At 46.7% G+C, this 14,960-nt stretch overlaps 1 protein-coding gene across 2 annotated transcripts; it reads left to right on the top strand.

Annotated features, from left to right (window-relative positions):
- The first annotated feature begins 1,999 nt into the window (after nt 1-1,999).
- Bcl7-like (chromatin remodeling complex subunit BCL7B-like protein) lies at nt 2,000-14,914 on the top strand. 2 transcript variants are annotated; one of them, XM_077677597.1, is made up of 7 exons: nt 2,000-2,231; nt 2,809-2,867; nt 5,089-5,108; nt 5,978-6,062; nt 6,250-6,303; nt 9,612-9,737; nt 12,428-14,914. In XM_077677597.1, the coding sequence occupies exons 1-7, from the start codon at nt 2,140-2,142 to the stop codon at nt 12,517-12,519; spliced, it is 528 nt and encodes a 175-aa protein (XP_077533723.1). In that variant the 5' UTR covers nt 2,000-2,139; the 3' UTR covers nt 12,520-14,914. The 2 variants fall into 2 exon arrangements, with proteins under 2 accessions (XP_077533723.1, XP_077533722.1); XM_077677596.1 differs by having other exon boundaries at nt 6,232-6,303.
- The last annotated feature ends 46 nt before the right edge of the window (nt 14,915-14,960 follow it).

Below are 14,960 nucleotides of genomic sequence, written 5' to 3'. Positions count from 1 at the left end.
TGCGGAGTGCCGACAGGGCAACGATACGGGGGGAGGTACCCCTCTGCACGGCACTGCCAGACCTGGAGCTCCTTCGGCTGCGGGCGCGCCGCAACCAGCTGCAGCGGCGTGCAATAAGGAGCGGGCGGCCAGGCGACTGGACTGAGCAGCGGCGGGCAGACGCACAGTGCAGACGACGGGCTCGGCAGCGACGCACGCAGGGCTGGCAGTCTCTCTGCTCCTCCCTGTACTCGGGCAGAGACCCAGCCAGGGCCTGGCGTGTCTTCAAAGGGTTGCTGCGCCCTGCCACCACCTGCCGGCGCCCGCTGCAAACGGCTGCCATCGCCCGGGACATCACCGAGGCGGGCCCGGCAGAGCTTCTCGCGGACCAGTTCGCCCAGTCTGTCCAGGCCCGCCCGCCTGCTCCTGTCCGGCGGAACGTCGCTGCGGCCGTCCTGCCGGAGCCCCAGGTCGTGGCCCTGTGCACCACGGAGCTGACCTTGCGGGAGCTGCAGGCCGCCCTGGACCGCTGCCCTAAACGCAGGAGCACCCCGGGAATCGATGGGGTGACGTACCAGATGCTGCACAACCTGGACGTCACCCACCTGGGGCCACTCCTGCGGCTCTTCAACCGCGCGTGGACGGACGGGCATCCTCCCGGCAGCCTGGCTGGTGGGCCTGGTGTCTCCGATCCTGAAGGTGGGCAAGCCGCATTCGGAGCCAGAGTCCTACCGGCCGGTGTCGCTCACGTCCACGGCGGGCAAGGTCCTGGAGCACATGGCCCTGGCGCGCCTGCGGTGGATCGCCGACCAGCGGGCAGTGTTCCGGGAGCAGCAGAGCGGCTTCAGGCGGCACCGCTGCACTAACTCCCTGGGCAACGTCGTCTCCATGCTCGAGCAGGCCCGCCACGACAAGGAGGTGGCCTACCTCCTGCTGCTCGACATGAAGGCGGCGTTCGACACTGTCCCGCACGGCGCCATCCTGGAGGCGTTGGACGGCATGGGCGTCGTGGGTCACCTCAGGGGCTAGGTGCAGGCGTTCCTGGCTGGCCGAACCAAGGTCGGCCGGGCCACCAGCAGTCCACGGTGAAACGAACACGCCGGGGCAGTGGCTGGGCCAAGACAAAGCGTTTACTGCGACAGCCCGGGTTAATGTAGCGTTGTGCGAGAGGGGTTAAGAGAGAGGGAAGGAGAAGGAGCAGTGTTGATAACGGCGGCTTCGGCTGGCGTGACGTCACAGATACATCACACGGGACGTCTGCTCTGGGGTGCCCCAGGGGGGCGTGCTAAGCCCCTTCCTGTTAAACCTGGTGCTGGCCCCGCTTCCAGACTGCATCCCCGCTGGCCTCCAGTACCTAGTGGGGATCGCGGTCTATGCTGATGACATAGCCATCTGGACGCACGGGCCCACCGGGGAGAACAGGCACGTAAGGGCGTGCCTGCAGACGGCACTGGACTCAGTCGCGGCTTTCCTGATCAGGATGATGATCAGGATGATAGTGCAGGAGTAGTAGTAGAAGAAGAACGTGATGAAGATTATGATGGTTATGATGATGATGATGATGATGAGAAGAAGAAGAAGAAGAAGAAACTAAATTGACTTTATTTACGCGCTCAAAGGCAAACGTTGGGCCATATACGTGCCCGCAAAATAGTAATTGATAATACGTCAGCACTATCCTTTTCTAGGTGTTTTAATGGGCAGAAATACGAAGGCGACATTCTGGTTCAGCCTCAGAAGCCCGCACTGACATGGCAAACCCAAGTCTGCGGCAACGTTTATAAACGTTAAACTGCAGAGCGGCCGCAGTTTCTGTTCACCATTTTAAATCTAGATAAAACAACACAGCATAATATGTTTTTATTTTATTATTCATTGTGCGGTTTTGATTTGAACGCGTTCTTTTTGCCGTCACACTTCTAGCGACCGCGGTGCCACAAGCCCCACAGGCGGCGTTTCTAGTATTTTCGGTTGTTCACCTTACTGTTTCATGACTACGTCGACAGCGGTAACCGGAAACAGGCAGTGACGACATGTCCGCCTGTCTGAGGTCGATAGCAGAAGCTTCTGCCGCTGCGGTGCCTTTGTCCTAGTTGTTACATTCCGCGTGGACCTAGCTTCACCGCTCACAGTTGTTTGCTAACATTAGCAGCTGCGAGGATGATGTCCAGGTCGGTGCGCGCTGAAACGCGAAGTCGGGCGAAGGATGACTTCAAGAGGGTCATGCAAGCCATCGACAAGGTTCGCAAATGGTAGGCAATCAATATCACCCTCTTACTAGTACTGCCTGCTTTTCATCGCTGTCAGCTTCTCTTTAAACTTCTTGCGACGCTCAGTATCTTCCGTGACTTTTATTATCAAGCCGATGTATTGATCAAAGTGTTGGCCATGAATGAGCTCGTTGAAACGCCTTTATTCCCAAGCCGGCAGAGGCGGACATGGCACAGCAGCCATGAGCTCTTTCCATTTTGTACTAGAACTTGAGTACCGGCCAATTAAGCCGTTCACTGTGTTTTGCGGCTAAATTGTGCTTGCGGATAAGTACCGTAGAATCCATAAGCACGACGTGTGTTGATTGCCGGCACCCTGATATCGTGCGCTACTTCGCAAGACTCTTCCACTCCCAGTTGTGAGTTGTCGACGTGGGTTGGGCGAGTTCTAGATCGGTTGCAGTGTCGTACCCTGCGTTAGCGTTAAAGCGGATAAAATGCTGCCCATTCGCATGCAGTACTTAGAGGCTAAAATTTTGCGGTTGGAGTTTCTATTTCCTGTTAAAACAGGTGTCCTTGATTTTTAAAAGTAATAATTGATGTCATGCTTTTATTTCAGGGAAAAGAAATGGGTAACCATTGGAGACACTACAATGAAAATCTACAAATGGGTACCAGGTAACAAAACGTCCTCCTATGCCTATTTCTTTAGCGCCTTCTGGGAGTAGCAAGAAAATTAATAATAAACAGGCAAATTTCTAGGCTGTGATCGCCTAGATTTGCTGTATCCAATGGTTTGCGGTGTGTAATACGTCGGGCTGAATCGCCCAGTAGTATTGTTCTGGCTGATGACATCATTCACAGGTTTTGTAAGCACTGTACCTATTCTAAATACTGAAACCGTAGTCAGGACGTGCCAATACGGCTCAGCGGTTAAAATGCTGCTCTCCTGAGAGCAAGATCAAGAATTCGATTCCCAGCCACCACGGCTGTATTTCTGTCAAAAGCAAATAACAAATACGCGTGTGTACTGTGATTTCAATGCGCAATGAAGGTCCCCAGGGATTTAAATTAAACTATCATCATCAAATTAAACGATTAAATTAAACTATCATCATCACCATCATGTGGTGATGATGATGATGGACCTCTGATGTGACGTGCCACATTCCCCAGTGTAGCCAAGAGTAGAGCACTGCATGGGCCCAGGCTGACCCAGAAGCCCAGGGCAACTCGAAGCCTTTATTGGCAGGCTCGGGCTTGAATTCATGGGTCTAACCGTTGATATTTCTGACGTGAAGTGTAGAAAAGAGCATTGCTTTAAAAACGCGTTTTGCTAGGTCTGATAGTCACTGTACTGTAATTTTAATGGAGCTTCATGTACTGCATCAACGTTTTATAGTTTAGGGTATAACATACCAAAGATACGAAAACAAGGAATGCCATAGCGGTGAAGGGAGTAATTCAGACAACCTGGAGCTCTGCACCTATGTCTATGTACACGTGTGTTTTACATGTTATTCCGCCATTCGAAATGTGGTTGCCTTGGCAGGGAATTGAATTTCCGTGCTAGAGAAACAGCACCACTGAGCAAGCACTGCAGGTAAAACATTTTAATGCACGCACATACCCGTGGATTAAAACGCGATACCAAAAATTTCAGCATGCCAACTTGTGGCTGAGACAGCTACGTGACATTGCCAAAAATCTGGTCATCAAAGGTGACGGTGTCTCTGATGTAAGAATACGATCTATCATTACGCCGATGCGCCTTGAACTGAAGATGGTGGAAGCTTAAATTAAGTATGCCCACTACTTAACTAAATTTTTGCATTTCAATCCATGGCATGCTGTACAGGGTAGACGCTCCGTCTGATTTCCCGCTACGAAGACACTCAGTCAAATATAATAAACAAATTTCCTTCAGCGTCTAAGCCCGGTCCTGGTCACGCACATGCGGGATTGGGACGATGGGCCCGGGCCGGGCCCAGGCAAGGCTTGCTCACGGAGGCTGGGTCCCGGGCTAGGTGTTACAGACTCAGGTCGGCTTGGTCTTCATAAAGAGGGCTCGGGCCAGGATTTGGCCTTAAAATCAGGCTTGTGCAGTGGTCTGGCCAGGAGACCATAATACGATTTGAGATGGAATTAGAAATGGAACTTTGTAGGTAATTTTCTGGGCAAGGCACCTCGTATATTTTGCTCGTGGCACAAAGGGCAGAAATTGAATTCTGGCTTTGTATTTCTATGTTGCGCTTACAAAAAAGAAATATTGAATGTCTGAGATGGCCAGGTGGTGCTGTTTTCTTGCTTTATCCCTGAGAGCATTGGCTGGAAGTGCTGGGAATTAAATAATGTGGGCACTAATCCAGAGACTAATTCCCGGCCGCGGTGGCCGCTTTTTTGATGGAGGCGAAAGACGAAAATGCCCTTGTGTTAGGCGCGCGTTGGAGATTTCCAGGTGGCCAAAACTAATCCGTAGTCCTCCACTACGGCACGCCTCATTGCCTGTGTAGCGTCGGTGCGTTAACCTCATAATCTAACCTCATTGGCTATTAAGTGTCCATCCACAGTAAAGGTGAAAAGGTAACTCTTTACCATTCTAGCAGGCTCTCTCACGGGCAGTTTACTGCTAGTCAAAATGGAAATACAGTGCTCCCTTTTATGCCATTTGAGTGCAATTTTTTTCTAGAAAACGAATGTGTTTCTTTTTTGAAAAACTTACTTTCATTAAAGTGTGGGCATCTCCCCCAACAGTGTTTCAGCATGAACTCGTGTGCTGTTAGAGTAACCTGTAAAACGCACACATCAGAAATCGTTACTACAGCCGCATTATAAAGTTTATTGAGCACATTTTCTCTTGTTGTCGTAACCTCACCCCCTTCTTTTTTCTCTTTTGCAGTTCCAAGCACAGCAGACCAGGTATGCAACCAGTCTTCTTGCTTGCTTTTTTCATTCTTTTTTGGGGGCGGGGGAATGGGATCGTTACGTGATGGGGAGCAACGAACGTTCCAAGCTCAAATTTATCAACTTCTGTGCTAATTTTGATCACTGTTTTTATTTAGCTGATCATGTACAAGCCAAGTGTCTTACTTAGATCACAATATTGTTCACAGCTCACACAATTCATATTTATTAGTGTGATTAGGATCAAAGCATTTTTTTCTACACGTGAAGCCACTGTCTGCAACTCAAACCTTGATACTGGTGTTTTTATGGAGGTGGACAACAAAAATTCCGCATTTCAAAGCACCTGAGGTGACTTGAAGGATCCTGAAGGTGACCTGAAGGTGACTTGAAGCGGGTTTGATTAGCTTTTAAGTGGTCAGTTCAAAATTTGAACTCTCACTATCATGCAATGTTTCCATGGGTTGATTGCGATGCCCCGTGGCTGATGTCACAAGGTGGCCTGCACCCTACGTTCTTTGTTTTTTTTACGCTTTTCTGATGGAGGCGAAAAGCAAAAATGCCCGTGTGTACGAGATTTCGGCGCATGTTAAAGATCCCCAGGTGGTCAAAATTAATCTGGAGCCCTCCACTACGGCGCACCTCATCCCCTGCATTGCGTCGGCACGTTAATCCTTACAATCAATCAAATCAATCAATCTTTATTGTTGTTATGGCGGAACGGTATCAACACAACCATAATCACAGTATTACCTAATAAAAAAACTGCAGTTTAAGCTTGCATAGAGTTGGAATAAAGCAAGGGAAATGGCCTAAGGCAATTATATTGCCCACTGGGCATTTCAGTGTCAAGATGTTTTAATTTTTTTTGTCTCCTATTCTAGGCAAGGAAGCAGAGCAAATCACAAACAACTTCTAGCAACAAGGAAAACATTGAGACGCCAACAAAGCATGAAATTAAAAGTGATGGTAAGTGTTTAGGAAATAAATAACTAGAAACTGTCAAAACTAATAAGCAGTAGTGCTGGTACTTTACAGCTTATAGTGCTGAGAAGGTTTTTCGTTGTTTGTTTGTTTGTTTTTCAAAGAATTGTTACAAAATGCATATTATATTCTACTTGCCTTCAATGTCTAACAGGGTTCCAATCTTTCCTAGGAAAAGACAAGTCCAATTCTAACATGTCGGAAGGTCTCGAAGAGTCATTTACAGGTAAGTGCCGAGGTGTTGTTTTTACTCCATAATTGGGTGTATTTTTCTTTTCTCCTTCAGAACAGCAGTTTAGTAAACGATGCACAGTTCCTGCAGGGTTTTTTTTTTTTTTTCTCCTTTATTTTTGTTGGACACAGATGGATTATACCATCTCACTGTAGGTCTTTTAGTGCATGCCCATTGTTAATACGAAGCTGATGCAAATCTTCATTCAAGGAATGCTTGCTTGTAACTCCTTTTTTAACGCTAACCGAAGCAAATGAGCTAACACTAACTTTAGTTGTGATAATGGCTCTAACTGCTGCTTATCCTAGTTCTGCAGTCCTTGTTTAGTGTGAGTTGTTTCACCGGACTGGACATCCATTAAGTCGTGTGCATCAATGTGTTGGCATTCCTCTCTTTGTAAATTTGGTGCCATTCAGTGTTTCACTGGTGTTGTCACCCTCATCCAGCCATTGTTACGACCATGCGAACTGCAACTATTTCACTGTCCTTGTTTCATAGCCAATTTTACTACTTTTTGGGCTGGGCCAGAGTCCTTCAATGCTTTACTGGTCACGAAACTTCAGCGCTCGCTTCATATAGGGACCGTGCGCGCCACTACAGGCGCCACCGCCGCACGAAGGTCATCCAGCCGCCGCGCGTGCGGCGTATTGGCCAGCTCTTGGCGTGCAAACGCTCGCTGCTTTTGGTGTCTGCACGGTGATTAAGTGTTTTTTTTTCGTAGTCGTTAGCGATGAATAGTCCAGTTATTGTGTTTATCACCTGCCTTCAATGGGGTTTTATTTTTCGAAGTAAGTTACCGTAGACTTCGGCCGCGAATGACAACGGCTGCTGTGTGCTCTGGCACAAGCGCTGCGCCGTCGTGTTTACGGATTTTTAAATCTATATTGCTTCTTTTCTTAAAGCAAAGTTGTAAATACCACACATGCGGTAGCTGTGTAGTCACGGACTGCTGCGGGCCTATCGATAATACAATAAAAAAACTGAAAGAAACCAAGTACGCGTCGTTCAGACTACGCTTAATGAATACGTTGATTGCTCTGGAATGCACAGACCGCTAAAAGAGATAACCCAATAGTATTGTCGTTTCAATGAGTGGGTACATACTTGAGAACATATAAAAACGCTGCAGAAACGCGAAGGATCAAAACACGAAGAGATATATGTTGCACCATGTGTCTTTCTGCTTCCACGCTTTGCAAAAACAGGAAGCGAAAAAAGAACAATGAAACTGATTTTATCACACGCAACAAAAAATTTCAATGTTACGAAGGGAGACAAAAGAGCGTGGTCCAGCGTAAAAAAATTTATTTTTTCGCGCTGCGATGTGCAGCACACGGAGGAAACAGAATATTACCACGTAGCCAAGAACGACGCAAAGCTTTTCTGAACGCAGCGAGCTAGCGATCTCCTGCACTACAAAAAACTAGAATGAAACAAACGTCCAAGAAGCAGTCCGCAGTGTGACGTGAACAGATGAACGTCGATAAAGTGAGTTGCGCGGCGTTTGCTATGCATGCATTACTCTTGGAACGTTATTAATTTCAGATCCATGGAAATAGGATCTAGAACATTGTCGAAGAAACAAAAAATCAAGTTGGCGACAAGGTGGCACCCTTTCCATATCAAACAATATTGTCCGACGAGACGTACGACAAAAAGAGCAAACGGGCGCTCCGGTTGAAACGCCAGATAAGAAACTGGAATCGGCCACGCGCGGTTACAAAACAAACAAAACGAACCCTAAGGGATAATTGATTGATTGTAGGGTTTAACGCGCCGACGCAACGAAGGCAAAGAGGCGCGCCGTAGTGGAGGGCTCCGGATTAATTTTGACCACCTGGAGATCTTTAACGTGCGCCGAAATCTCATACACACGGGCGTTTTTGCTTTTCGCCTCCATCAGAAAAGCGGCCGCCGCGGCCGGGAATCGAACCCGCGACCTCGTGCTCCTAAGGGATAATTCGCGGAAATATGAAAAGTAAAAGCACAAGGATGTCCCAAAGCTTTTTTACACGCGAGCCTGAGCGCAAGGTAATACAAGTTTGCAAACAGGTAATGAAGCACCGCTTAAACCTGACTGATATGACGAAAATCTGGCTTTAAGTTAGCCTTGTACAATTCTAGGCCCACGATGCTCTCAAAAGGGTACATTGCTTTTTCCATTCTCACAAACAGTGCATTTCCACACACTGTCGCACACTTATAATCGAAGCTGAAATCTCCCGTTGCTTGCCTTGGAATGGCGCCCCTCCATTTCTCACACACCTACCCGTCGCTCGGTCAACAGAACAAGGAAACATTTTCTGTGGTATCTTTGTACAAGGAAAGACATCCCGGGACGCAACACATGTTCGGCATAGTCGTTGCACTACTTAAGTCGCATCACAAGAGCGCTATATGCACGTTACATTTTTTTTCCCGCACAAAGCAAACACAACTCGCCGCGGCTCCGCCGTTCGAGCCAGCGCAGCGCCGCCCGAGGAATGACCTCAGTGAGAGGGTGGCGCCACCGCGCGGCGGCCAAACGCAGCATATGAAGCTCTCCCATTGAGTTACGGAGCAGTTTCGTGACCAGTAAAGCATTGAAGGACTCTGGCTGGGCCAAGCAGAGATTTCAATCAAGTTTTTTTTCATTGGGCACTTCTACATCTTTTTGCTGAAGGTATTTTAGATGGCACACATACTTTGCAGTACAGTGGCAGTTAGTGATTAAGCCAGATCTGGTAAAGAGGTAATTTATTAGTGCTTGTGGGTCCAGTGTGGCACTGACTTTCATAGTAAAGCTAGCAAACAATTTCGAGCACACGCATGATTCAACGAAGCCAGCGCTTGCAGTGAGACACTGCCCTTTTGTAACAATGTTTGCAAGCCATACACATAATTGTAAAACACCAACTGTAACGGGTACTTTTGTGACATAAAGTTCAGGAGAGTATTGGTTTGGGCGAGTTTGTACATAGCCGCGTATTGAAGCGCAGCAAAGACGAGGACAGGAACACAGACGACGACACACAGGGTGCTGTGTGTCGTCCCAGCGCCCTGTGTGTCGTCGTCTGTGTTCCTGTCCTCGTCTTTGCTGCGCTTCAATACGCCGCTTTGTGACATATTCGCAGAAAGTCATATATACTACTAACGGTGATGTGGTTAGCATGAAACCACAAAAAAAGTAGTATAAAGCAGTTATCTTGAACGATATTTGACTATGTTCTCAGGCATGCGCATTTTCATTGCCGCCTGTCTGCAGTTAGCACTCTTGCGGCGTGCCTGTTGACAGCTAAGCACTTCTCGTGTCGTTTGCCCAGGCTTCTCAGAGTTCAGCCAGGACTCTCAAGGGGACAGCAACGCCTTGAGAGACGCGCCACCCGAGGAGTCGAGCACTTGCATCACTGAGAACAGCAGTGACACCCAGTTTCCAGACTCGCAAACAGGTAGGTGGCAGCCGTCACAAAGTGGCCTTTTCTTAACGACAGGCATGGAAGAAAAAGTGCGGGCCAGTCCACCCTGTGGAGGTGGCTTGGAAGCGAAGCTTTACACACCACCTACTGCATGTGACTATGGCCCGGTTGCATTAATCACACGTTACACTGTACCTGTAACATGTCCTTTATTATTTTGCTTTGATAACGGCCTTATGATCGGTGTGATACACACTTAGACTTTGTGTTTTCACCGCAGTTATAATCTTCGTGAACGTCAAGTCAATGCTCGTTCCACGGAGGGTAGTCGGTTGTTTGGTATCGGTGTTGCACACAAGTCCATTGAGAGGGCTCAAGCTGGCAGGACCAGTGGCAAGGAACCATTTTGAATGCCCATTTCAAACACCAAAGTTTGATTGATTGACTGATTGATTGATTGTAGGGTTTAACGCGCCGATGCAACGCAGGCGATGAGGCGCGCCGTAGTGGAGGGCTCCGGAATAATTTTGACCACCTGGGGATCTTTAATGTGCGCCGGAATCTCGTACACACGGGCGTTTATGCTTTTTGCCTCCATCGGAAAAGTGGCCGCGGCGGCCGGGAATCGAACCCGCAACCTCGTGCTCAGCGGCGCAACGCCTCAGCCACTGAGCCACTGCGGCGAGTAAACACCAAAGCTTAATGAGCTGTAAAATTAGTTCCAAGCGGTGCATCAAAAAACCGATTCTCTTATTGAAATCACCAGGGTTCATAGTATTGGACAATATAAAAGATTACAGTTTTATGACCAACACTGTATTGTATATTGTTCCTCTAAAAATGGCTAATTATCTCTAATTATCTTGGTAACTAATTGGCTGACTCTAAAAATAATGTTATATTGGAAATCAGTGGGGAAAAAGCAGCAAGGCTGACAAGTTTCACAGAGTTTGCTTGAAAATTTAATGAAATTGTTTGAAGAGGCATGAAGACAATACAAGTTTGTTTTATTCAAAAGATTTCGTTTCGTGAAACATGGTGCTCGCTCGACAAATACGGTCATGTAAGACATCGTCGCTTGCGTCAATTGGCCAGTGTCGTCTGAAACAACCCCAATGCCCCGCAGTCCTGTGCAGCTAAACCAAGCATAGTGTGCGGAGTACCAACAGCAGTATGCATCGGTACTTCTGTTTATGTGTGCTTTCGTAACTTCCACTGTTTGTCCCACCATTCTTACTGCTTTAAAAAGAATGTGCCCTAAATTTAAGTGCTAATAGCTCGTTCGGCAAGCTTATAAGCTCTGCCTAATTTGCGTTTGCTTTTGCCAGCCACCTCCAATCACAGAGCTGGCTGGTATGACATCATAGGTTCTGTTGCGTGAAATGAGCGAGTGGGTCGCATGGCCATTCCCTTTATTCTTAATTATATAGCTTATTTGAACGAAGTTTATGTTTAAAGTGGTGTCAGTATGATTCTAACGAGGCAATCTTTTGAATGAACCAAACTTGTGTTTTGTCTTCATGGCTCTTTTAAGCATATCTAATTAACAATGCATTTCGCGAAGCTACCAGTCATGTCCCATTTGGTTTGGTGGTACGTACTGTACGTTCCAAGTAAATTTGTCTGAGGTGAAGTTTGAGTGCAGTTGGCCTTTAAAGGGGCCATGAAGACAAAATACAAGTTTGTTTTATACAAAAGATTTAGTTTTATAGTGCCCTCAGCACTTGTCCAACAGCAAGCGATGTTTCATTCGCCGAGAAATTAAAGTTTAAGCCAAAAATTTCAGTTCTCCGGCTAAATGACGTATCCAGAGCAGGGCCTTAAAACTAAAGATAGCCTGCTGACCAGGGCTACTAACATCTCACAGACAGCTTTTGGTTATCTTGTTTATTTCCTACTTTCATGGATGGAGCTGCAATACCGCTGAAATGCCAGAGTTCGCACTTTGCTTCAGGCTGGACCTCTATAGCTGCAGTACTAAATTGCCTAAGATTTGCATTTTTGTTTAGTGTTAAGGAGGCAACGAAAATTTACACCTTTAGCGTGATGTGCCTAAACCTTGATTAGCTAAAAATTTTAGGGTAAACACAAATTGCACTGTTCTGGGGAAAGATAGAGAACAAAGATAGAGATACCCTGCTGCTGTCCAATTTTCTGTCTTTTCATAATCACAGCAGTTTCGTAGGTCGGTGTTGTGGCACTGTGGCACTGTGTTCGTTACCATGGAATCAAAGCAGTTTGTTGGGTTGTTTATTTATGTCAGCTGTGTGAAGTCCCTATTATTACTCCCTGCACTATGGCAGTGGCTTGTTTCTCTGAGCGCGTTGATTAGCAATAGGACTAAATGTGTGTAAACACCTCAAAGCAAGCATCAACAATCACAGGATCTGTTCATAGCACTGTTATTTGCTCTTGAATCAGTGTTGATAGGTTGTATGGAAAACCACAATTGTGTTCAACTATGTGTCATGTGCATTAATTATCACTTGTTAAGTATAAAGCATAATTGTCAAGTTCAATTTAATGAAAATAAATTGATGCCTGTTGTTTGGTAAATTGGTGTTTATTTTTTTACGGAGCCTTTGCTTGCAAATGGATGATCCAAATGTCACAACTTAGTTTATTGTGCAGCACAATGGGACAGCAGGAACTACAGAAGTCCTCAATTGACAGTTGCTAAAATTTTCTTTCCCCCTCCCCCACCTACTTCTACTTTCACGCAGACCTTGCAGCCAGGCGAGATGAATCCAGTGAAGACAGCACGGAAGCGCCGCTCAAGAAGTTAAAAATGAGCAGTGAAGGATCCAAGGCCTAGTTGCACCACCACTGCCAGCCACCACCTCTGCTATTGCCGCAAACATGTAGCAGCCCACCGCCGTGTCATGAGGATCATCTGCTTCTTAGCACCCAGCACCATCTTGGACGATCGTGTCCAAGGCTTGAAAGACATTGTGTGAATCTCAGAACTGGGGATAGGATCGCAAACTGGTCGACCGATAGATTGTGCACGTGTACGGGCAGGGCCACATTGCATGTGCGTTTTTTAGTGACGACGCCTTCAAATTGAGTGAAAGTGAGTTGAAAGTGCTTTGATCAGCTTCTTTGAGGTTGACGAATGGCCTCTACTGTACCTTGAAATCTGTCTGATTTCATTTTCGTTGAACAGCAACTTTAGTAGGGCCCGGGATCCAAACGTGCAGCTTTTTAGCAGTGGCTTACTTTTTGGCTGTGAATACAGGAATTGTAATCATGCTTATCATTTCAAAGTGTCGTAAAGTCCTTGGTAGCATGTGAGGCAGCAGTTTATTTCGGTTCATTTATTCTGTAAATCACTGCCCAACTTGCTTTGATGGCTGAACTGTGTATGGCGCATTTTCCCACACGATTCATGCAGTATCGAGCATCCGCAATTTTTTGTTGCCACCTGTTTTTGGATTGATGAGAAGTTAACATGTAATTTGCATGCTTCTGGAACAAAATGGTGATTTGCTCAGTGCACACGCTACAAAGCATGAATAAAGTCCCTCTGGCCAGTCTGGCCGACACTTTAGGCTTAGCATTGTACCAAGGATTGTGTGATTGCTTTCGCATGCGGTGTGATGAAGTGCTGTGCCGGTTTAGGAGACAAAATTAGCTCCCTTACCTCTTGTCATGCATGCGACGTTTTGTGCACCCCAGAAACTCGCCTGAGTGGATGAACGCTGATGGGCGGTTTCCGAAGCTTGGTGCGCCAATTTTGATTAGAGCCGGTGACGTGTCATCACTAGCTGGCTACAAAAATTGCTCCATGGGGTTTAGCTCTCAAAGAGCCATGAAGACAAAACTTGAGTTTGGTTCATTTAAGGGGGGACGCGGGAATGGTCAGAAATGGCCAAAATGTCGATTTTAAGAAAATCTAATTTTTGGAATAATTGTACCTTCAAGCACCTGCCTTCAAAATATCAACGCTAGATTCGATCGGGAAATACTCGAAAATCGTGTTTCGAAACGCCTCGAGGGCCACGAAATGCCCCGAATCGGGCAAAAGTTGTTTCAAATTCCCGCGCGTTCCACCGGAGAAGCAGCCGACCGATCGCCACCATCTTGGTCTTGTTTTAATAATAAGGACACCAGTTTTGTTGCAAACTTCAAACAAATCATCTAGATGTGAAGAAGAATAGATAAAGCAGTGCCAACTCTCCAGCCACTTTTCAGCAGTGACTCTACAACGTCACAGAATCTTGTGTGCTATTGTTGGCCGTGCTACCCGCCGCGGTTGCTGAGTGGCTAAGACGTGCTGCTGAGCAAGAGGATGCTAGTTCGATTCCCGGCTGTGGCAGCCGCTTTTCTGATGGAGGCGAAAAGCAAGAATGCCCGTGATGTACGAGATTTCGGCGAACGTTAAAGATCCCCAGGTGGTCAAAATTAATCCGGAGCCCTCCCCTGCGGTGCGCCTCATCGCCTGCGTTGTGTCGGCGTGTTAAACCCCACAATCAGTCAATCAATTGTTGGCCGCCAACCAAGCCACTGCCAAGAAGCATTACTGGGTGATTGTAGTGGGGCCTCTAGTTCCATTCGTTTGTATCACTGGAATGCTAACGTGCAGGTAACATACAGATATTTTTAGTGCTGGCCCCTTGCATCACTGTTGCACAAAATTTGAAAGTTTTTCTATATTTCTTGTGTTTTTTTTTTCCTTTACTAAACTTTTGTGGCTGAAGTGGAGCTGAAGAGAGGCCAAAGGCACGTTCTCTCAAACTGAACCAAATCTGGATTTGTCTTCAAGGCCCCTTTACAGCAGCAAATGACTACGACCCTGTTCTTTGCAAATCGATGTACTTTATGCTGATTTGTGTGAACTTTCTTTTTTCTCATGATTGAGTGCTCACTTCATAGCTCTGTTCTTTGCTGCCAGGGGTTTTTATTTGAAATAGCAGTACAAATATTTCACTGAATTCTAATGCGATTGCTTCGGAGCTCGGGCCAGAACGTAAGCTTGTATAGGGAAGGAAGGACGTACCTGTGAGCAGCACTCGGCCCCAACAGAGAGAGTGCGCTGCTTATGAATGCACCATATTGTACTTGTATGTGAGTGCCCTCTCTATTATGGAATTATTGTAAACTTGCATTGCATACCCTGCTGCTGTCCAATTGCTCTTTTTTAGCAGTGGTTTCATGCTAGTTATAATAAATTTGGGCACTTTTTTTCAATAAAAATTCACATGAATATATCTGGGACTACCATTCTTATTGCTTCATTCAGCAACTGCATGTTAT

The sequence above is a fragment of the Haemaphysalis longicornis genome, unplaced genomic scaffold, assembly GCF_048455015.1.
Source record: "Haemaphysalis longicornis isolate Haplotype H1 unplaced genomic scaffold, Haemaphysalis longicornis Haplotype H1 scaffold_7, whole genome shotgun sequence".
NCBI lineage: Eukaryota > Metazoa > Arthropoda > Arachnida > Ixodida > Ixodidae > Haemaphysalis > Haemaphysalis longicornis.
This window is presented reverse-complemented; position numbering and strand designations above follow the sequence as displayed.

Bases quoted from the DNA above. Each gene is read 5' to 3' on its own strand.
- Bcl7-like (XM_077677596.1), top strand. From the start codon at position 2,140: ATGATGTCCAGGTCGGTGCGCGCTGAAACGCGAAGTCGGGCGAAGGAT. The intron at 6,063-6,231 runs GTAAGTGTTTAG...AATGTCTAACAG, and splicing joins GCATGAAATTAAAAGTGATG to GGTTCCAATCTTTCCTAGGA. The intron at 9,738-12,427 runs GTAGGTGGCAGC...ACTTTCACGCAG, and splicing joins GTTTCCAGACTCGCAAACAG to ACCTTGCAGCCAGGCGAGAT.